This window comes from Cervus elaphus, chromosome 23, assembly GCF_910594005.1.
Source record: "Cervus elaphus chromosome 23, mCerEla1.1, whole genome shotgun sequence".
NCBI classification, from domain to species: domain Eukaryota; kingdom Metazoa; phylum Chordata; class Mammalia; order Artiodactyla; family Cervidae; genus Cervus; species Cervus elaphus.
The window spans coordinates 48,146,320-48,171,479 of NC_057837.1; the positions used below are offsets into that span (position 1 = coordinate 48,146,320).

General features: G+C 37.2%; 1 protein-coding gene across 2 annotated transcripts; it reads left to right on the plus strand.

Moving 5' to 3' along the window:
• Positions 1 to 2,463: 2,463 nt before the first annotated feature.
• On the plus strand, positions 2,464 to 25,160 carry CRLS1 (cardiolipin synthase 1). 2 transcript variants are annotated; one of them, XM_043884755.1, is made up of 7 exons: positions 2,464 to 2,949; positions 5,531 to 5,668; positions 10,152 to 10,281; positions 19,461 to 19,546; positions 20,511 to 20,579; positions 22,151 to 22,242; positions 24,160 to 25,160. In XM_043884755.1, exons 1-7 carry the CDS (start codon positions 2,644 to 2,646, stop codon positions 24,245 to 24,247), a joined length of 909 nt encoding a protein of 302 aa, XP_043740690.1. In that variant the 5' UTR covers positions 2,464 to 2,643; the 3' UTR covers positions 24,248 to 25,160. The 2 variants fall into 2 exon arrangements, with proteins under 2 accessions (XP_043740690.1, XP_043740691.1); XM_043884756.1 differs by lacking the exon at positions 2,464 to 2,949 and adding an exon at positions 2,961 to 3,085.

Here is a 25,160-nt window from a genome sequence, read left to right on the forward strand (position 1 = left end):
ATTGTATTTTAACAATACAATAAAAAAGAAAATACAAAACACAAGAAATTGGATTGTAAAGAAAACCATGAATAATTTCACAGTTTAATTTTTGTGACTATTTTTCCCTATTAAGCAAAAGGTTATATTTCCAAGTAATAAGGCATTAAATGAAAAGCTCAGGTGTTATTCTTGATGGTATCATTCTTGATGGCCTGGAATAAAACCAGATAGCCATAAATTGATAGTACTGTACTGAAGTGGAATAAATAATTAAACATTAAACTAGAATTTAGAAAAATAAGAAAAGATTAGAGAAATACTGAAGATCAGAAAGATGCCTAAGGTTAGACGGGTGGCTCAGACAGTAAAGAATCTGCCTGCAATGCAGGAGATGCAAGAGACCTAGGTTCAATCCTTGGTTTGGGAAGATCCTCTGGAAGAGGAAATGCAACCCACTCCAGTATTCTTGCCTGGAGAACTCCATGGACAGAGGAGCCAGGTGGGCTACAGTTCATGGGGTAGCAAAGAGTGGGACATGACTGAGCAACTAACATTCTCACTTTAAGATTAGATATGGAAAAGGAAATGGCAACCCACTCCAGTATCCTTGCCTGGGAAATCCCATGGATAGAAGAGCCTAGTGGGATCGAAAAGAGTTGGACATGACTTAGGGACTAAACAACAACAAACAAGATTAGATAAGAAAAGGATTAGATAAGATCAGATAGACTGACAGTACTGTATAGAGGTTGAATAATTAAACATTAAACTAGAATTCAGAAAAGTAAGATGAGATAAATACAAAAAGGAGTAGAAATAAAACCTATCACAGCAAGAAAGAGGAAAAAAATATGAAGAGAAAAGCAAGTAAAATCATGTTTGGGACTTCCTTGATGGTCCAGTGGTTAAGAATCCTCCTTGTAACCAAGTGGATATGGATGGGTTAGAACCCTGGTAGGGGAACTAAGATCCCACATGCCACAGAGCAACTAAGTCCGCGCCTTCTGGAGCTTGTCACAGGACACAACTGGAGTTGCTGGGTGGCAATGAAAGATCCCACAAAACCAAAGAAGATCCCATATGCCATAATTAAGACCCAACACACACACACACACACACACACACACACACACACACACACACACACACACACACACACGAAAAGATCATGTTCTCATGGCAACTACTAGAGGCAGAAACAGTGGGACTGAACTTCATGGAGCATAGAGAAGAAAAAAATCTCCAGACAACTAGAAAGTCTCCTAAACAAGGACAAGGTGTAAAAGGTAAAGGCAATTCACCCAGTGGAAAGGATAGGAGCCTGAAACACTGCCCACTCCCCCTTGACATGATTGTCCAGAAAGTCTATATATGGTATTTGATTCTAATTCTATTGTTTTTTAATAATCCTTTTTACATTTCTAGTAGGTACATTTTCATTTTTTCTCTCAATATCAGCATTTCAATACCCATGTAAGAAGCTGAAGATTTCTTTTTATAAATACACAGATCTACAATGATGTTCAAATTCCTAGAAGTGTTAGTCGCTCAGTCGTGCCCAACTCTTTGCGACCGGTGGACTGCAGCCCACCAGGCTCCTCTGTCCATGGGATTTTCCAGGCAAGGATACTGGAGTGGGTTGCCATTTCCTTCTCCAGGGGATCTTCCCGACCCAGGAATCGAACCCAGGTATCCTGCACTGCAGGCAGATTCTTTACCCACTGAACTATGAGGGAAGCCCCTCAAATTCCTAAGCCACTCTGAACTAAGTTTAATATGAACTTCAATGTGGGTCTGTCATCACAGAGCGGAAGGGAATGGTTCAGAGGCCACAACAACCGTTCAAATTCACTTTGACATAGAACTCAACAAGAAGACAGTCCTGTAACACTGCAATATTAATAAATACCAATAATGTAATAATATATCAATAATCAGTATAATTTTTATATTAACTAGTAATTAATGCCATCCTAAAGTTGTTGAATTAAACAGGATGATGCACTCTAGCTTGGCTACAATAAATACTTTTTTTTCAGGAAACGATCAATAATTGCTATTATTGACAGTTTCTAATACCCGTATCTTTGACATATGGAAAGCTCAAAAGAGGGAAAAGAACAGAGAACTAGTATTAAATACTTCCTCCGTACTAAGTATTTCAGTAGTACTTAAAACCTCTCACGAAGTGCACCCCCCGCCCCGCCCCGCCTCCTCCCAGAGCCGCGCACACCTTTGGTTTCGGGCCAGGACCGGAGACGACTTCTGCGCTACACCGGCCACAGCTGCTGCGCCGTCGTCCGGTTTGCGCGCTCCTCCCCTCGCCTTCCCACCGACCCAGAAGCCGGTAGGCGGGCAGACAGCGGCTGCACGAAAGAGCTACTTTGCAGCCCGCGGAGCCTAACGGTGCGCGAGTGCCGCCGCCGCCGACGGGGGCGCTGGTAAACCCAGCAGCGACGGTGTCGCAAAAGCGTCGCGAAGGCTTCCGTCCTTGGCGATCCGAGGCCACCTGTATAAGACAGCGTGTTGGGGTTTGAGAAGCAGTAATGGAGGCCGTCGAGCTTCCCCAATGTTGCGGAGAGTTGATGAGGAAGCGGTTCGCCAGTGCCCTGGATTGCTGAGCTCTCGCCATCTGCGTCTCCCTCTAGCGCCAGCGGGGTCATGCTGGCTTCGCGGATGGCGCGCGCCTCTTGGGGGGCCCTGCGCGTCGCCGCGTGGGCACCGGGAGCGCGGCCGGGAAAGGGGCGCGCCCGCGGGGCTCTGCTCCCGCCCGCGCCCGGCTGCCTCGGTTTCTTGGCTGAGCGCTGGTGGCTACGCCCGGCCGCGCTCGGCTTGCGGCTGCTTGGGGCTAGCCCGCGAGCCCACTGCTCGGGCGCGGAGAAAGCAGCCCCCGGGCCCGCGACCGGAGAGGACGCTGCTGTTGAGGCCCGACGCGGCCAGTGGGGCCCGACGAGCGCCTCCAACCTGGTACGTACCAAGGAGGAGGCGGAAGGGCGACGGCTGCGGCGGGCTCGGTCCCGGACACGAATAACGTGCCCTGGCTGGTCAGGTCCGATGCTTCCATTTCAGAACTTTTAAACCGTTCCCTGAAGAGAAGTTACGGGTAGGTCATTCGGTCGGGACCAATGTCAGCGGTACCAGCCTGATCCTCTTTGCGTCTCGGTGGTCAAGTTAGAACCCTCTCCTCCCCCTCTATCCTCACCTGTAGCAGGACGCGCCTCTGGATATTGCATTGGTAAAAATAGCCTTCACTTATCTTTTTAAAAGCCCATTTTAAATTTTATGAAGCGAATCTCCAGTGTTTAGGGCAAGTCTGTGAGCGTCTTCAGAAATATATACAGGCCTTTCTGTTTGCTTCTGCAGGTTTGGTTAACTACCATTTGACCTTTGGTAACTTTACACGTTGTATAGGATGAAGGGTAACTAATTTAGATCATAATTAAAAGATCTTTTAACCTCTAATTATAGAAAAGATGAAGACTTTCTGAGGTAACGGAGGAAAATGTTTGTCCGCTTACCTGTTGAAATACTGACCAAACAGAAGAAATCAGAGCATGAGTGTGGGAGAGCTTTTGATGTCATGTAGCAAGACTCATGCAATTATTACATCTTCAATTGTTATGTCTTCAGTGGGCCCCTGTGCCGCTTTCATCAATTGTACAGCATGGGTTGGGTTGGCCGCATCCTGGCAGGGGTCTCAGCTCCATTAATAGCTAAAGCATGTTGGGGTTTGAATGCTGGATATTTTGAAGTTGCCATATCCTGGCTGAAGTCCTTCCCAGAACGGCAGTAGTTGGTCGAGTATGCCACAGGTTATCTGGTTGGGTAATCTGAGATTAGCTCTCTTAATTTTAGTTTAGAAACGTTTACAAATTTAATAATTAGAGATTAATGAGGTATTTTAACTGAAATATTTTGTGTAGAGCTCAAAAGAATCCTTTTCATTGTTCCGGGAACATTCAGTCTGGTTTATTAATTCACCAAATGAAATGATGTGGTTGTTTACAGCTGTGTCTTGAATTTTGTCCCACGGGCATCTGTTATGAATTTTGGCCCTCTGTATTCTGACCTTTTGCTTTGCGTTTCCCTTTTCTCAATCATGAACTGTACCCTCCCCTTCCCGCCTCAGTGAGTTGCTGTTATACTGGATAAGTGTTTGATTTATCTGTACTGCAGTATGGTCAACAGACTTATTTTTTTTTCTGGACTCTGACCACTTGTACCTTTGAACTTGAGTTTGGAGTGTTCCAAGAATGAGTCCATTTAATTACTCTTGTGGTTTACCTTCAATAAAAGGTAGAGGTTTGTAGTGCTGATTGTTTCCCAGAAAATTTGAATTTTTCTGTAGCTTTAGTGACAGTATTCTGCTCCCTGACCCCCAGAACCCCATTATCCTTCCAGGCTGAGGTGGCCTGGTTCTGTTTATAAACACAAACTTAGTATCTTTAGAGAACTGCCTTTTCTTACAGAATGGTTCAAGGTATTTTAAAAGAGGTCTTTACAAATGGATGCTGTTACTTTTCTAAAAGATTAAGATTCAGTTGGTTACTGATTGAGAAAGAGGTTAGTTAAGTAGGGTTATCTTGTGAGGAGATAGTCCCATGAGGTAGAACTGGCAGTCTTGACTCAGTGGAGAAACCAGCCTTTAGGAAATGACATTTTCTCTGTATTATTTCTGTACCCAGTTTTGTGCAATGTGTCTTAGTTCTTTAAAGTTAAAATACCCTCTCGTGAAACAGATTTTGTTTTGGCAAGGAAGGAATGTTCTTCAGAGCAGCTGCCACGGTGCCCTTTTGTTGGTGCCAACTTCAGACACCTTGCCTCCCAATGAAGTTTAAAGGAATCATAAAGTTCCCATAGGGAAGCTGTGAAAGGCTTCAGCTTCTGGTTGGGGATCTTAACATTGCTGTGGCTATTTTGAACAGATTTCCCAAGGATTTAAATCACTATTCCTTGTTCCATTTTCTTCCAGCAGTTCTCCAGTTTAGTGATGACGTTATGGAGTTAGGTGTTTTTAATTCCTCTTCATTCGTATCTGCAAACGCTGTGTATGGCATTTAGCATTCTTTTGATGGGTATGTATAGAAGAGTGAGGAGAGGTTATTTGCAATAAATGTTTTTTTAGCCAGAATGCCCATTTGGCTTTTTTTCTGACACTTTCTAGACTGTTTGTCTACTTGAAGTATAAGATTTTCCTGAAGTTTCACTTCTAAACATTTTTTATTTTGTATAAATGGAAAGTAATTCTTTTTTAAAAATTTTTATTGAATATAGTTGGTTTGCAATGTTGAAGTTTCATTTTTAAAAGCAGTATGTTTTTAGTTTTGAATTCTAATTGTGAAGTTGTGTATTACAGTCTTGACTTATGTGGTAATACATCTTTATTTCTTCTCTCTAATAAGAAAATCTATATATAGTCAGTACTTTAGTCTGTGTTTGGGTACACGACCTACCTATAAGTTGATAGAGTGTGTTTTCCAGTGTATATAGTTATTTAAAGTATGAATTTATAGTATTTAATTTAAATTTTGTTGTCTTTATGTTTCAGTATGAAAACCCATGGACAATCCCAAATATGTTGTCAATGACGAGAATTGGCTTGGCCCCAGTTTTGGGCTATTTGATTATTGAAGAAGATTTTAATATTGCATTAGGAGTTTTTGCTTTAGCTGGGCTAACTGACTTGGTAAGTTGTAAAGGCACTCCCCTTGCTCTGTTCCCTTTCTAAATCCCAGTCTCCACTACACTGAAATAATGCAGCTTCAGTTTGCTTTTCCTTGGAAGAAAATCCTCAAAGATGCATTTCACCTAGTACTTTTATAAAGGCTTGTCATTAGCATCTATGTGGGACTCTGTTATTCTTTGTATTATCTAAGGAAGCAGAGGTTGTAGGGAGGCATTGGAGAACTTCTTCATGAAAGAAAAAAGCCTTAGATATTCTCAAAGGGCCAACTACTTGCTTTAGGGATAGAAATAAAGGAGAGACTTTTTTTCTGCTTATGTAGTAGAGAGAAATATCTGATCTGCAACAACAGTTGGTTTTACTGATGGAGAGGGAAGTAGTGGGCCAGTTGTTGTGACCAGGAGCTTGTAGAGGCCAGATCTCTGCTCAGGTTTATGCTGGCAGGAGGCCATAGGCACCCTACAGGTTTGCTCCTTGATTCCTGCTCCATACCCCTCTGACCATCTTCCAAAAGACCCTGCCCTAGGTGGGCATTAGGCATCCTTCCTTCCACTCTCCCAGCAGATGGACAGAGGAGAAGAGAATACCTTGACACCACTGTCTCAGTTTAGAGGGAGGGAAAGATTAATTCAGGTTATTTCAAATTAGAACTTGGGAAATAATTTTAATAACAGAAAGCTGCATTATGTGTTATATAGGCTTTTGTGGACTGGCCAGTCATTGGCATGTATGACGTTATTTGTATCTATCACCCACCCTGTTGCATAAAGAATTGAAATAGCTTATTAAAACTATATGTCCTTTAAACAAAATTGAAGGAAATGGGGAAATGGTAGAGGAAAAATTTTAAATCAGTACAAAAGCATGTAGAAACAGATATTGTGTATATGTATTATGTATTCTTGTACAAGGCTGGTCTGAGATCCAAGTAAGCACCCAGACAAGCAATAGTAATTTGGTGCCTCTTTAAACTGATGTATGTTTGAAAAGTTATGCTCAGTATTTAGTGAGAATAAAGAGAAACTTATTTTCTGTTAATGCAGTTTGTATAACATCTTCCTTTGTAACATCAGCTATTCCCTTTGAGATTCATAGAAACAAAATTCCACCTGCCCAGCACCATTGTTGAGCAGTGTAGAATTAGCTGAAGGTTTTTCAGGGTAAACAAAGGAGGGCGTTTGCATTGTCATATGACATTTCCAAATGTGCATCAAATACAGTCTCTCAAAGTGGCTACCTCCTCTCTTTTTCCAGAATTTAGCTCCTGTTTGTCACAATTTCTCCCCATTCACACAGCCTCTTCGTTTGTCCCTACTTTTATCTCTGAAGTGTGAAGGCCTCTACTTATTAAAATGGTCTTCAGGTCTGTCAAAGATCATTATACTGATAATGGATTTTTTTTTTTTTTTTTTTTTGTAGTAGACAAGATCTTTTTCGGTTACCATATTTGCTTTTTTTTTTTTTTTTTTAGTTTGTAAGTTTTCTTTAGTTGCCACATGTGATTGAGATGTTCATTAAGTGGAAGAGGCCTCATTTACACTTTTCTAAATATAGAAAACAATGTGTGTGGAAATCTAAGTTAACTGGCGTTGTTTTACACTTATACTCCATGGAGGTTTTGATGCCTCTAGAATGGCCACTGAGCAGATGGCTAGACTCATGGAGGGTTAAATCAGGGTTTAAGCCTGATTTCTGTTGTGTATGGGAAGGGAATTACAGGAATGCAAGAGTAGAAACAGAGAGGCTGGTTAGAGGGCATATAATAATCTAGGGTAGTGGGTTGAGAGTATGTTTTGAAGATAGAATTGATAAATTAATGGATTGGATATGTGGGATGAAAGAAAGGAAATAAGTATGAGTGCTAGGCAGTTTCTTTTTTCTTTTCAACAAGCAGATGCATGGAGGTTTACATTTTCTATGATGGTTAACGCTCAAGAGTAGGACAGGGTTTGTGGGAAGAGTTGTTAGGCCTGTTCAGATGGAGGTAACTGTTGGGTAACTCCAACAGTTTGAAGTTGGAGGAAGTCATGGTTAGAGACAGATTTAAGAGTTATTATGTAGATGGTCAAGTCTGGATGAAATCGTCTAAGCTGTGGTAAAAGAAGAGAATGGGTCAGAGAAAAAAGCAGTAAGTGGAGCAGCGGAGAAGGAGCTGGTAAAGGACACTGAAAAGGAAAAACTAGTTAGAAAGGAAGAAAATTGAGCAGTAAGTTGTCCCAGATATTAAGAAGGTGGTTCAATGTGTTGAGGATAGGTTGGTGACCTTTATGAGTACAATCTCTAGAGGATGGGGCAGGCAGAGTGAGTTGGTGAGCATATGTGAGATAGTGATGGCAATAGATGTCACTTTGAGGAAGTTTTGCTTCACAGGGGAATAAAGTCAAGGAAGGGTAGTTTATAAAGAAATATATACTGGGGAAATTTTTGTTGTTAGTTAACTAATTAATTAAATGACTGAGTAGGAAGAGAGAGATTGATGATGCTTGGGAGGTGGGGGAAACTCACAGAAGGTAAGAGGACCGGGGGTCAGGGATTAGGATAATAGAGATAAGTGTGCCTGGATACTGGTGGGTGGTGGGATTCAGAGGTGAGAATATGAGGGGGTGCTGACAACCTGCTTTTACTTTTCGAGGAAATATAGACATGGTCATGAGCTAGAGAGGCTTTGGGAGGGATGGAGTCAGTCTGTGGCAAGAGCAGGCTGAAAAGAGAAGGTAAACATAGTAAGCGGGTATAGGTTTACCAGGCAGTATTGAGTGCCCACAGGAGATTTGTGGTCATATAAAAGTGAGACTGATCAGCTCATTTAGGTGTTTTCCAGTGTTGAGCTGTTTGGGTGTCGGCTTAGAGTACATGACAGATGTATTTAAGTAGTATTGAGAGAGGGTGGAATAGGGAGTTACAGAGATTTACAAAGAAAAAGTGGTGTTGATGACCTTGGAATCCAGTGTGGGTAGAGGAGCAATGAGGGTGAGAAGATGACGGTGAAAAAATGGGAGGTTGAGATCAGAAACTGAACTGACACCTGAATCTTCCGAGGCCCTAACTCCCAGTTCTAGGCACTTTCTGTTAGTGTTACCTCTAGTATACTTGAGAAAATAGATTTTTTTTTCAGTTGAGGTAGTAATAGTTGATAACTGATGTTTTTGAGGATTTGCTGAGTGCTAAACAGATTTTAATCATATTGTGTACTGAGACAACCTACCCTTTGAGGTAGTAGCATTATCTATTTTACAGGAAGGAAGGAAAGGAGATGCCTAAGCCTCAGTTTCGGCTTAGGCCAAATGTTGTGCCCAGAGTTACAGTTAAGTGAGTAGGAGAGCAAATGCTTGAACTACCACTTACATTGTGCTGTGAAGACTTAAGTTCTTAACCATTATCCAGTATGACAACTGTCTCTAAGTTATTGGAATACTTGAGATATGGAGGACTTACTTATCCTTTAAAATGTACCATGTTAAATTGTGTCTAAAGTAATTTGATCTTTTTCCTTGGAAATAGAACTAGAAAATTCAAACATTTGTTGAAACTTGAAGTTAAATAAAATGAATAAAAGCCAGGTAGGGACTTGGAAAATCAGAAAATATCTACGTTGTTTAATGAAAATAGGCACTACTTCGTTTCAGTCAATTTTCTTCCCATTCCTCAAGTAAGCTTGGAGATGTGGATTTTTTGAGGTAAGACTTTGAATATTTAAATATTGGCAACTAATTTATATTTTAAAAACCTCTGGGCAGTTCAAACAAAACCAGCCTGCAGGCCCCTTGGCTCCCAGGAAACCAAGTATGACCTCTGCTTTATTTATTTATTTATTTTTTTGACCTCTGCTTTAAAATATAATTTGTTTCCAAGAGTAGTGAAAATCAAATTTTAAGTAGGCCAAATACAAAGGATTGAATATTTTATTCAGGTACAAGTCATGCAAATGTAGTCAGCCATGGAATTAACAGTGGCACTAGACAAAAAATATTGATGATAACAGTTAAAAATAATAACAGCTAAAGCTTAGAGAATTGGATACTGTTATAGAAGAGTAGGTAGGAATGTGAGTTAGGAAATCTTGCAGTTAAAGAGTAGCCCTTGCAAGTAAAAGCAGCTATTTTGGATGTGGTGAAATAGCCCAGGATTTGAGAGGAGGGGGCGCCTAATCTATGCTCTGTCAGTCATGCTTCCTTTGAGTTTTATTTGGGTTCTTTACATCTCTAAATTTGTGTCTGGGTTCATCCCTCAAAGGGGCATTGTGGAAACATTGGCAAATAGCTGAAGGCCTTGAAAAAGAAAAGTACTGTAGGAAAGTGAAATTATTTTCTGACCAATTGGTAATTTAAAAGTTAAATGTATACCAATAAAACAGGAGGTTTGGGAGTAAGAAACAGAAGTTTTATCTACATTTTATGAAAGTATAGTTATTCTGGTACCTTTTAATCTTCAGGATATCTACTCTGTACCCATTGTGACATTTATTAAAAAAAACTTCTATTTTCAGTTGGATGGATTTATTGCTCGAAACTGGGCCAGTCAGAAATCAGCTTTGGGAAGTGCTCTTGATCCACTTGCTGATAAAATACTTATCAGTATCTTATATATTAGCTTGACCTATGCAGATCTTATTCCAGGTAAGAGTGCCATCATGTGTGCTTTTAAATAGTACAGGGAAGAGTGACATTAGTCAGCTTAGGATTTCTCTTGATTGAGAGACAAATAATTTTTGTTCCACAAATATGTTTTTCAACTTTAAAGTGTTTCCCTAATTTTATTTTATTTTTTTGTTTCCCTAATTTTAAACTATTGAACTGTTTTGCTTGCTAAGCTGTTTGTTTTACTTTCAAATTTATGACTTTGTATATACTAATAGAATCTGTTTTCTTAGTAAAATTGTTTAAAATTGAGCACATATTTCATAGTGCTAACTTACATTATCCTAGAATCTTTTGAAACTATTTTATTTTCTTAGTGCGTAGCTTTTTAAAAGCAATTTAAAGTTTCCTGAGTTGTCTTATTTACTAAGTACAATTTAATAAATAAGAGCTCTGAAGGCCTAGAGATGTCTATAAAATTTCACTTTGTTATTAGACACTATTATGCAGTTTTAATTATCATGTAGTTTGTACATTGTCTGAATACTCTTTGTAACAAAATTTTATGATCTTTTGTATTTTGTACTGCTTTTTGAGTTGTTCATTTTCTACTTTAGCTGTGTTTCTCAGTTTTTATCCTTTGGTGCAGATTATTTCTGAGTTAGAAATAGAATTGAAAACAAAGAAACTGCCGCTTGCTCCTTCAGTACCATGCTGTTACTGACATTTGATAGGAAGTGTAGTGGTGTTTCAGTCTAGTACATTCTTCTCAATCTAGAGATTCTTTTTCTCCTCTATCTTTAGGCTTTTAAATCTGCATGGTCAAATTTAAAAATGAATTAAACTACTGTTTGTGTGCTTCTTTGAAAGTCATGATTATGGTGTGTATATGGTTGGGGGTATTGAATGGGCAGAAGTATGCTATACGTAATATAGATATTTTGTAGGAAAAAAGATCCTAAGGAGCATTCTGTTAACATTCACAATTAAGATTATTGTGTGGTGTGTACATTTTCATGCTTCCCTTGAAGCTTTTTCAGAGTTACTTTGTATTTTGTTGTATTGTTTTACACAAAGGTTAGCCAGGTATTTTCCTGTTGAACATAGAAACTGTTTCTATGTTTTGGCATTATGGATAATGTTGATATTGGTGTAGGTTGCTTTTTAAGCCTTCATTATCACTCACTATCATTCTGGGCACTTCCGTTTTCTGTCTTCTGGCTTGGATCTGTTTTTCCCATGGCTTCCGTGTGGAGTGCAATCTCCAGTTGTTTCCTGTGCTCAGATGCAGCATGGCAGCAAGTTTTTAGAGGTATACAGTGTCTATTCTACAGATGTCTACAATGTCTTTATTCTACCCTCCATACTTGATTGAGATTCAAAAGGGGCATAATTTTCAGTTGCAGATTGTTTTCACTCGACCTTGTTCTATAGGTTTCCAGATTCCATCTTGCTGTGGAGAAGTCTCATGCCATTCTGATACCTTTTCCTTTATATGTGATTAGGTTTTGTATTAGAAAGCTTTTAAGATTTTTTTTTACATTATTCTTAGTTGTTGGTTTAAAAAAATTCTCTCTCTTAGGGGTTAATTTTCTAACTGCTTCTTTAGACACTCAATTATCCATCCCGGCACTTTTTATTAAAAAACCATGTGCATATATACATGAGTCCTTTTCTGGGTTGTCTAGTTTATTCCTCATTGATTTGTCTGTCTATGTATCAGGACTGTCCCTAATTACTACTACTTTGCTAAAAGTCTTGATATATGATAGAACAAGTTCTTCTATCTTGATATTCTTACCTCTTGGCATTTGTAGGTAGATTTAGAATCAACTTTCAAGTTTCCCAGAAAAAACTTGTTGGGATTTTATTGGGATACATTGAATTTACAGATTTATTTGGAAGAATTGACATTTTTATAATATTGTCTTCCAGTCCACAAACCTGTTGTATATACTCTATTTAGGTTTGTTAAAATGTCAAAATGTTAGTTATTTCTAGAGAGGTAATAAATAATTATTAGATTTATTCCTAGGTAACTGATAATTCTTGATTCTTTTGTAAATGAGGCTCTGTTAATATTTCATTTTGTCATAGCTGCTTATTGTTTATGAGATCTATTTCTAATGTTAATTTTTATGTCTAGCAAAACTTGCTGAACTCTTATTCTGATAATATAAATGTATATTCTCTTGGAGTTTCTTCATCCTCAATTATGTATTGTCTATAATTCATGACAGTGTGTTTCTTCATCAATACTTTTACCTTTTTATAATTTTGCCTCACTATAGTACACAGTGCAGTGTTGACTAAGAGTGGTGTTTGTGTCTTATTTTCAGTCTCAGAAGGAAAGATTTCAATATTTCAGTACTAAATATGACATTTCCTGTAGAGTTTTGTAGCACCCCTTTGTAAGGGTAAAGTTCACTTCTACAGGGAGTTTGCTCAGAAGTTTTTTTACATTGGATATTGAATTTTATGAAATTTCTTTTTCTTCATGTATTATGGTAGTTATATTTGTTCCCTTTAAGCTTAATGTGTGGTGAATTACATTATTGATTTTCTAAATTAAATTAACCTGATGACATTCCTGTTATAAATACAACTTGATCATGATATATTTTGAAGATATTGCTGTATTTGGTTTACTACTAATATTTTGTCAGTTCACATCTAGATTCACAAAATTGGCTTAAAATTCTTTTCTAAAAATGCCCTTGTTAGGTTTTAATATCAAGTTTTATACTAATCTCATAAAATGAATTTTAGGGAGTGTACTTCCTCCCTGACCCCCCATTCTTGGGAGATGTTTGTGTGAGATTTCAGTTATTTCTTTGAATGTTGGTAGAACTTGTTGAAGCTATTGATTCCTGGAGTTTTCTTTTGGAAAATGTTTTAAAATAATTGATTCACTTTAAAAAATATATATATGTTCAGTTTTTTCTGGTTCATCTTTTGTCTGTTTTGTGAGTTACGATGTTTTTTCTAGGAACTTGATTCATTTCAGCTACATTAAAAAAAATTACCATAAGCTATTTATAAGCTAAAGTTATCCACGTTTACTTTTTGATGTCTGTAGGGTATGTAGTGTCCCCCCTTTCATCCTAATTGTTAGTTATTTGTCCTTTTTTTCTTTGACTTGTCTTGCCAGAGGTTTGTCAGTTTTGTGGATCTTTACAAAGAACCAACTTTGAGCTTTGTCAAACTTCTCTGATATGTTTACTGTTTCATTAAATCTTGTCCTTTTATTTCTGTGTCATCCTTTGGCTTTTCTCCGATGTTCTTTTCTAAATCCTTTAGATCAGTCCTGTCTCATAGAGATATAATGGGAACCATAGATTTAATTTAAATTTTTTTAGAAGTCATATTCATAGTGAAGGGAAACAGGTGAAGAGTGTGTGTGTGTGTGTGTGTGTGTGTGTGTGAGACATTGTTCTCCTGCTGCAGTGGAGACAGCATGTTCTGAGCATGCATTGTTGCCTGTGCTACCCCCTCCCCTTAATAACATTTTATTCAGTCCACTAGATCAAAAAGAGCCACTTTATATAATCAATAAAAATCATTAATGAGATTTTTTTTTTGATACTCTGTCTTCAAAAGCCAGCATGCAGTTTGCATTTACAACATTTCAGTTCAGACTAGCCACATTTCAAGTGCTTTATCTTTACATGTAGCTGGTGGGCTATTGTATTGAATAGTGCAGCTGTAGATGAATGTTTAACTCATTCCTTTTTTTGACCATGCTGTGTGGCCGATGGGATCTTTGTTCCCTAATTAGGGATTGAACTTGTGCCCCCTAAGTGGAAGCGTGGAGTGCTAACCACTGGACTACCAGGGAATTCTCTCAGCTTTACTTTTTTAATGTTTGCATTTAAGGCATTTTGCATTTTCCTTTTCACTGTTTCTCATATGTTGGTATTTGTGTTCTTATCATTATCTGAATTCAGAGTAATCTATTTCTATTATGATTTTTCTTTGGCCTATGGAGTTAATAAGAATTTATTTCTCAATTTGTGGGATTTTCTAACAATTTTTTTTGTTACTGATTTTGGGCATAATTAACTATATTCAAAGAACATGCTCTGTGATTTTCAGCCCTTCAGTATATAGTCAAATTTTATGAACAACATTTTTAGGCATTTTTCAAGTGAATTAGTTAGTATTCTGTGATCATTGGGTGTGATGGTCTATGTGTGTCCATTTCGTCAAATTTTTAGTCCTAATAAATTACTTTTATGTACTTTTATTTCTTTTTTTTTTTTTTTTTTACTTTTATTTCTTTACTGACTTATTTTTTACATTTAGTCTGCTTTTCTGTCAGTTACTGAGAGAGTGAAGTTTCTTGCTGTGTCCAGTTTTCCATTACTTTTTCTTTTTCGCTCTGATTTTTGCTTTGTGTCTCTTGAAGTTATGCTGTTAGGTACATATAAAGTAAAATTGTTATGTCTTCTTGGTGAATTGAATATTTTATTTTGAAGTGACCTTCTGTATCTTTAGAAATGCTTTTTGCTTTTGTCTTTTTTTTAATATTACTTTATCTACTCTAGCTTATCTCTGTCCAGTGTTTGCATGATAAATAAATCTTTCACTTTCAACTTGTCTACATCTATTTTGGGTATTGCTTGTAAATAACACATAATAGGTTTTTAATGTAGCCAGTCTAAAAATATTTTCACTCTTAACTGGAACATTTAATCCATTTACTATGATTACTGATATTTGTGTAGCAGTCTTCCATTTTACTTTGTGTTTTATTTGACCCGTATGTTCTGTTCTACTTTTGCCCTTATAAAGTTTGAATATTTATTTATTTGGCTGTGTCACGTTAGTTGCGTCATGCGGGATCTAATGTTGCAGCACATGGACTCTCTAGTTCTGGCGTATGGGCTCAGTAGTTGTGGCATCTGGGCTTAGTTGCTCCATGGCATGTGGGATCTTACTTTCCCCACAAAGAATACCATGCAATTGTCTACTCATTTCTGTTGTTGGCAATAAGAAATCAACTGTTAACTCACTTCATTTTCTAAGGTATTTTTTTTACTCTGGCTGCTTTTAAGATTTCTTCTTTCTCTTTGGTTTTCCATAGTTTCATACTATTTGGTGTGATTTTTCTTTTTTATTTATCCTGCTTGTGATTTGTTGGGCTTTTTAATATATAGATTGATATTTTTAATCAGTTATAAAAACTTCTAAGCCACAATCTTCGGGTGTTGTTGCCTGTTTTTCTCCTTTTGGGACTGCAATATATCTGTGTTAAATCTCACTGTTTCCTTTAAGTGTCTTAGCCTCTTTTCTGCATGGTACCTACTAATTTTATCTTTCTGAACTCCGTTCTAGATGATGACTAATGAAGCTGAAGCGCACTCTTTCATTTCACTGCTTCTTTCTTCAGCTGAGCCAAATTCATTTAAATCTTCTATTGTATTTTTTTATTACAGAATTTCTATTTTATTCTTCAAACTTAGCAAATCATCTTTTATAGTTTTCAGTTTCCTGCTGAAATTTTCATGTATATCCCTTTAATTGTTATATATATAGTCCTCTGAACATAGTAAGCTTCAGTTTTATAAGAACTGATATTTCTGAAATATCTTTTGAGTGTCTCTTTCAGGTGTTTGTTTCTATTGATTTTTACTCATGGTATCTTATGTCTTTGGTGTGTTTTAACTGTTTAGACACTATTAATATTTTAAAATAATTTGGAGAAATATTTTGATGTATAGGATGATGGCATCACTCTCTGGAAGAGATTTTTTGTTCAGTTCTGCCAGGTATCTAGGAATGCTGATAGTCTGGGACTACCTAGATGGCCAGATAAAACATTCTTTTAAGGTTTAGTTTACTTAGGGCCAACTCCTCTCTCAACCCTGTGGGAGTATTTGTTCAGATCCTAGCTTAAAGCTAGGAAGTGGTTTGTCACAGCCGAACCTGAGGACTCTGGGCTTTGACTATGGTTCTGCTGTCCCATAAGGCTGCCAAAACGCCTTTGTTTTATTCAGCTTTGTTGCTTACTTCTCTCGGGTCACGGACAGTGTCTCTGAGTGCCTAGGCTTATTTTCCCAAGTTCTCATTCTGATACCTTCTGAGCATCTTATAAGCTTTTCACTTTCAAGTTTTTTTTTTTTTTTTAATGGTCTTTAATTGTGTTAGCAGGAGAATTATTACCTACTCAGATATTAACGGAAGCTGAACCTGATGATCTTTTTTTTAACCTTGTGGCCTGAGAGTTTACAACAGTTTATGTTCTAGAGTCTGTTTCCATTGTGCTGGGTAATGAGAACGCCCCTTCAGTCTGAAAACTTATCTTTAAGTTCTAAACATTTCTTTCTAGATTCTCTTCTTACTGGAAACTCTCTTTTGTTCTCTTTCTGGGAGATTTCCTCAACTTTGTCATTTGTCCCTTTATTGACATTTTTATTGCGTCATTTTTAATTTCCGAGAGCTCTTGTTCTATGTGTTCTTTTTTTTAAAAAAAAAAAGTCTTTTTCTTGCATCATAGCTGAATATCATCATTTCAGGATATCTTCTGTTTATGTGTGTGTGTATGTGTGTGTACTCTTTCTTTTTTCCTGTTTGTTTTGGTCTCTCTTTCATGATGGAGACTTTGTTAAAATGCCTAGTGATCCTTGGCGACTCACTTTGTAAAATGTTAACTGGGTGCTCTGAGCATTGGTGGAATTCACGGAGTAGGTAGTATCATTCCCTCTAGGGTGAACAGACAGGGAGGGAACAGACATGGCCCTGAATTTGCAGTACTTGTAAGTCTGTTCTGTAGATAGGAGCTCTCTATCTGCTCCTTAGAGGTTGTGGAGGTCCTAATTTAGAGGTTAGGATGTAGAACAAATGTTGGCAGACTTTTTCAGTCAAGGCCAGATAGTGAATAAATATTTCCAATTTTGTGGGTCATGTGGTCTTTGTTGCAGCTGCTCAAGCCTGCTATTGTAGTGTGAAAATAGCCATAGAAAATACATAAACAAATGAGTGTGGCTGTGTGTTAAATTTTCAGTGCAACAGTGTATGCTATTGATAGTGATCACTTTGTGTGTAAAAGTGACTTGATTTTATTATTTCCCCTTTAACACTAATAAAATTTGCCCATGATATACTTCCTTGTTGCAGAAACTATATTTCAGACAGAATTAGCAAATAGAGAAGAAAACCTTGGAGCATTCCCTGACACATTTTACACCTCCACTAACACACTGTCGTACTCTAATAGACAGAAAGAAAGCTGCTTTAGCCCTGGAAGAAAAGGCAAGGGAAGACTGAGAGAGAAGGCAGGAACAGTTAGAAGATTCAAAAACCAGGGAACTGGACAAAGTTGCCCCTCAAATGAAAGTTAAGAGCCTGTATGTACAGTATACAGGCTGTCAGTTGGCAGAGGCCTTGCAGCCCTGGTCCCAGTCTGGCTGTATTGTGAACCCCCAGGGAGCTTTCATCTGTGCTTTTACAAAACTTTTATGAGGTGATTCTGTGATGAGTAGTTAGTTTGGGGAACACTTGATTTTTTAAACAGTCCTTTCCTCTATCAAACAGATTGACAGTTGGTGAACTGAGTCCAGAGATGCATTTTGCAGTACCACTGACTAACTGGTGACCTTGGCCAGAATATATAATCTGCCTGAGGCTTGTTTTCCTATTGGTAAAATGGAGATAATGATGGTTCACATTTCATGGTGATGATATGTAGATTAAATGACATAATATGTATATAATGCTTAAATTGTGCCAGATGCTCAGTAAGTGGTAATTTTGGTAGTTAAGAGAACTAGAACCCACTGCTTTGCAATATATGGAATCACCTCATCTGTTCTGTAGAAACCTCTTATTTATATTCTTTTCCACCTGTGGTGATGAACTGCAATAGCAGGTATTTATTTTCCTGTAATGTTGTATTCACTATATATCATTTGCATGAGTTGCTGCATTTTAAACTGATTGTTATTTGATTTTGCAGCTGATTATTGCTATATAGAAAAGTTGGGTTGACAGGCACAAAAATCCTGCTAAAAATCATTACTGGATTGTTTTGTTATTTGGCTCATACAGTGGAGTCTTTTATGTTCCAAATGCCATGATTTGAGTGGATAAGCATTTTCTCTTTGGAATCATCTTGTCACGAAGTACTATGCCATAGATCAACACTTATATATATATATAACAGCCACAACCAGCAGAGATTTAAGTTTTAAATCTGTAATTAATTAGTGAGATTGTTAAGTTGCTGAACCAATAGAATGTCAAAATTGGAGCAGATCATAAGGATAGCCTTAAAAGTAATTCAAGAAGAGCTGTTTGAAGGTATTATGGGAGAGCTATGCATGATCCATTTATTTTAGTAACTGAAACAATTTGAATTGAGTGTTAGCCTTAAGGTTTTTTCCTTTAAAAAATATTTCTTTCTAATAAAATGTGATTTATAGTCATGGTTAAAACTTCCTTAGATGTGGAAGGATGTTAAGTGAAGCAAGACCTCTGCCCTCCCATTCTCACTGAACAAGGGAGCAGGAGTTCCTTGGGTGTCCATTTAAAATGTCCTTCTGGCTCTGGGGCCATCCTGTAGGATCTTAGGAATAATGAGAAAACTGTCAACAAGTTGAGTTCGTGTTTAGTTAGGGTTCATTGACTGAATGAGCAGAAGGAAAAATGGAAATTGCTTGGATAGGAACTGGCCAGGCAAAACTGAAGATATTGTTTCTCCACAAGTGGTACATATAACAAAATTTGCTGTTCATAAAATAATCTAGACTACAGAAGCAAGCAGTCAGTTCTTGAAAGTCAGAATGGCTTGAGTCCTGACATCTTTTCCAACCTCTTTACAAACTCATTCCATGCAATTATAGTGAGGTTATCTTTTTCCCAAACTTATAAAGTTGAGAAGTAACAAGGAAATAGTGGTGGCTGAGTAAAGCTGACACTGATAATAACTACAACTTAAAAACATATGCAAGGAAAAAAATGAAAAGAAGTGAGGGTCAACATTCTGAAATGTGCTTTTAAAAGCCATAGTCTGTATTTCGCCTTGTTTTGAAGGCAGGTGAAAGAAGAATATAAAAATTACTGGTTCATGGTAAGGACCCTAGACAGGCATCGATAAATGTTTATTATAAAATTTTTACTTAGGTGAAACACCAGTTTATGGTAAGGCTTTATGTTATGTGTAATGTCTAAATAATTTTCAAAATTCCAATCAAAATTATCTTATATTTGATTTTCAGTTCCACTTACTTATATGATAATTTCAAGAGATGTAATGTTGATTGCTGCTGTTTTTTATGTCAGATATCGAACTCTTCCAACACCGGTGAGTTTGTTTAAAAAAAAAAAAATGTTTTTTAGTAGTATTTGTAACTTAAGGCAAAAGAAAAAAACACTATTGTGTACTGATTTTCACTTTATGGGAATAATTTATGACAATCATGTATTTAATCCATTTACTAGGAATTTAAAGAAAACAGACTATCATCTTGCTTTTGAATCACCATTATAGTAGCTGTTCAATGAACATGTGAATAATTTTTTAAAAGCATGTTTTTATTTTAAGTCAAAATTGTTTTAGTTGATAGCCCATAAAACTCAGGCCAACTAGCCCTGTCCCTAGCAGCAGACTCTATTAGGAATGTTTTTGTTTTTTTAATATTTATTTGGTTGTGCTGCCTCTTAGTTGTGGTATGCAGGATCTTCAGTCTTCATTGCAGCTTGTGGGCTCTGCTAGTTGTGGCATGTGGGGTCTAGTTCCCTGACCAGGGATTGAACCCCGACCCCTTGCATTGGGAGCTCAGAGTCTCAGCCACTGGACCACCAGGGAAGTCCCCTCTTAAGAGTGTTTTGTATGACTAAGCACCCTTTCCTGTGTAACTTACCTTCTACTATGGATTCTCTAGAACTGGTTTTTAAAAAGACAGTTTTACGAGCATAGGGTAATTTGTTTGCACTTTTGTTCATTGGTTCTACAAATATTTGAGCAGTTAAGCAAACTTAGCTAATAATCACTACATGAGCATAACAGCCTCATCTTTTGATTCCGAGTCCAGTGAAAATGTCAACATTTTATTCATTTTGATTTTTTAGCCTATTAAGGAAAAATAGTGATGAGGGAGATTAGTTAAAAAGATGTCGTCAGCCAGACTTTATGATAGATCTAGCATATAGCCAGGCATGTGGTATACACTCAGTAACTGTTACATATGTTAATAATAGCAAAATATTTATTTTAAACTTAATAAATTGAATAAAGTTTATCTTTTTTTTTTTTTGTCCTCTGCCAGCGAACACTTTCTAAGTATTTCAATCCTTGTTATGCCACTGCTAGGTTAAAACCAACCTTCATCAGTAAGGTAAGAGACACACAACATCCTTTTAAGTTATTATTCCCTTGTGGATTATTATAATGACTATAAACCTCAGTCTGGAGCAGCTGAAAATAAGATAGATCTTAATGCATTGACCATAGTGGATAGAGTGGAGTCATCAACCCAGTTCTTTTGTCCTCCAGGCTCTCTGGAGCTCTAGTATGCATGTGTGTTTTATGTTGGTGGTCTGGTGGTCTAAGAATTTAAGTCTCTGAATGAAGTAATAGGGCCATCACTTAGGGGAGGTGGACAAAGTAGAAGTATAATTGCATATTGATTGTGACACAAAGACAGTATGAAGATTTCTTTCTGCTTTCACTACCCACCCCTCCCTGTTGTGAAAACACCATACAATAAGGTCTCTTTCAGGTGCAATAGCCATGCAATTACATGGAAAGAGTAGGAGAAAGTTTTATTCACTAATAAACAACTCCTGCTCTTAGTTATCCATCTGTTTTCTTGAGCCCTTTCCAGGGCAATACCTGCATGCCAGTCTTTGCGCACAGAGAGGACACTGTTAATGCCTATTGAGGCACATAAATTTGCTCCAGTTATTTTGCTCCATCCCTTGTGACAGAGGTTTAACAGGTTAGGAATGCCAATCATCTTTAGGACAAAAGGATTATTACTCTTAAACCAGAGACTCCCTGGGGTTAATTTTTACCTACAAATATGGATTGGTTGGTTGGTTATTTGTTTTTTTTTACCTATTTATTTCTGTGACTTTTATATGTATCAAGTATAGTAATTGGAGTATAGCACCATATGGAAAGTGGCTTAAAGAGGTGCTAGGAACAAATGCCTCAACTCCTTGGTCTTGCAAGTTCTTCAGACAACTTTTATTACTTCTTTTTAAAAATGGAGTGGAATCCTTGTAATCTGGCTACAGAATGGATGAGAGAACATTGGTGCTTCCTTCAACATATCACCTATTTTCCCAGAATGCTTATCTAGATGAGTAGAGAAAATCTCCAGTGGTTTTGTCATCTTCCTTTTCTCCACCATACTGTCTTTTAGGGTAGGGAAACCTGCTCATTTCCTCCTGAGAGCCTTTCTCATGGAGATGAATGCATTTCAACTTTCTAACTTGTGTATCTAACCTAATGCTAGTGAAAGGAGCATTAAATGAAGTGCCAGGAAATCTGGGTTCTCAGTTTGGATCTGTAACCTGCTAGGCTGTAGACAAGTCACTTAACTCATTACCTTTTCACCTGTGAAGAGTCTCACTGTCCATATTCGGAGGTCTGTTTTAATGGGTAGCTGAGAAAAAGGCAAAGAACTTTGCAATATTACTGAATTGCTATGAAAATTCAAGATAATGGTGTTTTCTGATAGTTGCCCTTCTCCACCTTTTGTAAAGGGCAGCTCTGCAGACAGATGAGCCAGTTAGTGAAGTTCAGCCTTTTGTGTGAATGCCAGCTTTTTTAGCAGAGATGTTACAACATCAGGCGTGCTGAGAGTCTGTTGTGTTATACTGTGATGGGTTATGCCTTTTTCTCGTGAGCTTGAAACATGACTGGGTTCACACTGTTCATTTGTGACTTCTCTTTTTAAAGGTAAACACAGCAGTTCAGTTAATCTTGGTGGCAGCTTCTTTGGCAGCTCCAGTTTTCAATTATGCTGACAGTATTTACCTTCAGATCCTGTGGTAAGCTTAACTTAGAATTACTCTGTGAGGACGGCAACAAAATGGCTTATTGTGACAATCCTAGAATTACTTTGTCCTTAATCATGTTTATTAAACACTGGGTAAAGCTGTAGGGGCTATATTTTTTTATTGATACCATTTTTAAGAAGCTTACTATCAATTATAGGATGTAGAAGTTATAGGGGCTTTCATGCAAGTTATAAGGATGAGAGATATTGTGTTGGGGTTTTGGAGGATAGAAAAATATTCCAAGTAGGAAGAAGAGGAAAAGCTTTAGGGAGGAGTGGCATTTGAGCCATGAAGTCTAGATGGGGAGAGACTGAGGGGAAGCCTTTCTTGTGAAGGACAGACCCTGAGCAAACTCAGATGTATAGGAGAGTGGGTAAAAAGAGGTGCACCCAGCCTAATGAAGGAGGCAGAGTGGGGAAGAAACTTGGAGAAAGGAGTTTAAATTTTATTTTGTCAAGATTATGTGTAGCCTTGAAAATGTGTCAGATTCATACTTTGAGTCCACATACATCACACCGATACTAAAGCTCTATATTTTACTATATTTTTAACTTGATAATTAAAGCATTGCTTGATGCAGTCTGAGCCAGATAATGGTTAACTAAAGTCAGCTAAGCTTAGAATCTTTAAAAATGATACACATGCTGAACATTTTATTTCCTAAAATATAAATTCTACACTCATTTGTCCTATATCTTCTGGTATAAGCCCAACTCATTTTCTTTGATTATAGGCTCATCAGTAGGATATTTTTTCTTTCTTGAAAAAAACTGCATCCATAATACAAACTCTGATTTTCATTTTCTTTTAAAATGATATAAGAATGTAAGACATTTATGAAGCAGAGTATAGACACTTTGTAGATTTTTATTATTTTCTCCAGTATTTTAGCAATTATATTGTCTACTTGTTGTTCAGTCACTAAGTTGCATTGAACTCCTTTGCCATCCCGTGGACTGTAGTAGTCTGCTAGGTTCCTTCTGTCCATGGGATTTCCCAAGCAAGAGCACTAGAGTGGGTTGCCATTTCCTTCGCTGGGGGATCTTCCCGACCCAGGGATCAAACCTGTGTCTCCTGCATTGGTAGGCAGATTCTTTACACTGAGCCACCAGGGAAGCCCATATTGTCTACTTACTTCAACAGTAGTGTTTAGCAGATTGTCTTGCCTTTCCAAGGTTCTAGCTTAATTCTCAGAAATAGCAATTCTTCCCACATGTATATTTCATTAAATTTATGTGTGAATTTAGGATATTAAGCTGGCATAAACAGGTTTGGGGTCAAATAAAAATGGTCTTCACGAGCCTACACCTCACCTGATAGAAGCAGAAGCTCATGTGTGCACAAAAATGAACCTGTTAGCTGCATACAATCAGTGAGCCCTGAGCGTCACACATGTCATTTCAAAGAGAATATGATTAATTTTAAGTAAAGAAAGCTGAATTGTATTTAAAATGACTCAGATTATTAGAATTCCCCAAATCTGCAAGAAATAGCTTCTAATACTAATACTCTAAGCAGCATGGAACAGTGGGAGGAGCACAAGGGCTCTAGAGTTGGAACCAGGCCAGGCTCATAGTTCTGTGGCCCTGAGCAAGCTCTCTAGGGCAGTGTTTCCTCAGTAAGGTGAGGCTGTGAAAATAAAATTACCTATCATAGAATAATGTCTGGGTAAAAATGACAATTGCTATTTTTTTCAGATTTGTTAACTAGATAAATTATGTTTGACATTATTGATTCAAATGAAGTCTTAAGGAAAAGCGATATATTTAGATTCTTGTTATATTACACTAACAGGCTTTTTTACTTTTAAACAACTCTTTTAAATGTATTCTTTAGTATATATTATGTGTATTCTTTATGTATATTTATAGTTACCATTTAAACTAAATTTCTTTTCTTCCATAAAAGGTGTTTTACAGCTTTTACCACAGCTGCATCAGCTTACAGTTATTATCATTATGGCCGGAAAACTGTCCAGGTGATAAAAGGCAGATGAAAAGTCATCCATTATCATTAACAAGGAAGCAGTACACATCAACAATGGCAGGGCCAATGGAAGTCTACAGGAGTTCCCTTATTTTGGTGTTCAGCTTGAAGGAGGACTTGTCAGAACAAACCATGTCATCAAAATTTTAAGTAATGTGCATTGACAATAAGCTTGATCATGGGCATATGCAGAATTTCCAACATATTTTTAAATACAAATAAAACTATAATTTAGGTTTTTTTTATCTTAGGTTTCTTGATTAATTTGTAAGTAGCAATTATTCTAATTATTGTCAGTCTTTTTTTTTTTTAAGCCATTTTTAAAAATACATTCAAAAAGCCAGTTGAGAGCATGGAAACTGAAGAGCTGGCACTTTAATAAATTTGGATTCCTCACAGAGCACTAGGGAGTGTCCTGGGGTTAAATATAAAATCCTGTATAACTTAGCTGCACAGTTGTATGTTTGACTTTTAGATCTGTGTACATATTAACAGTACATGTGATTAATATTTGATTATTTAGGATGACTATAAAGGTAGCTTAGTTTTGGATAAAGTAAACTTGTAAAGAGATTTAAAATGTAGTCAGTTTTGAAATCAATAAGATCAAAATAGAAGCTATTGAAGTTCACATTCAGAAGTCTTCCAATATCTCAGGTGCCTTGCATCAGGATAATAAGTGATAAAGGTAGTTGGAAAATGCAAACATGTCTGTTACCCTAGCCATTCAGGAGGCAGTGAGTTATAGCATACCTTCCCACTATATCTAACACGTTTGTATGATACTGGGACCTGTACTTGTATGTTATGTAAATAATATGAAACTGTATATTTTTCAAAGTTTTTTTTTTTTTTTTAAACTTGAGGAATGTTCTTTTGTTAAGATGTTAAAGGAATAAAAGCTGGGAAGAAATGACCTTCAA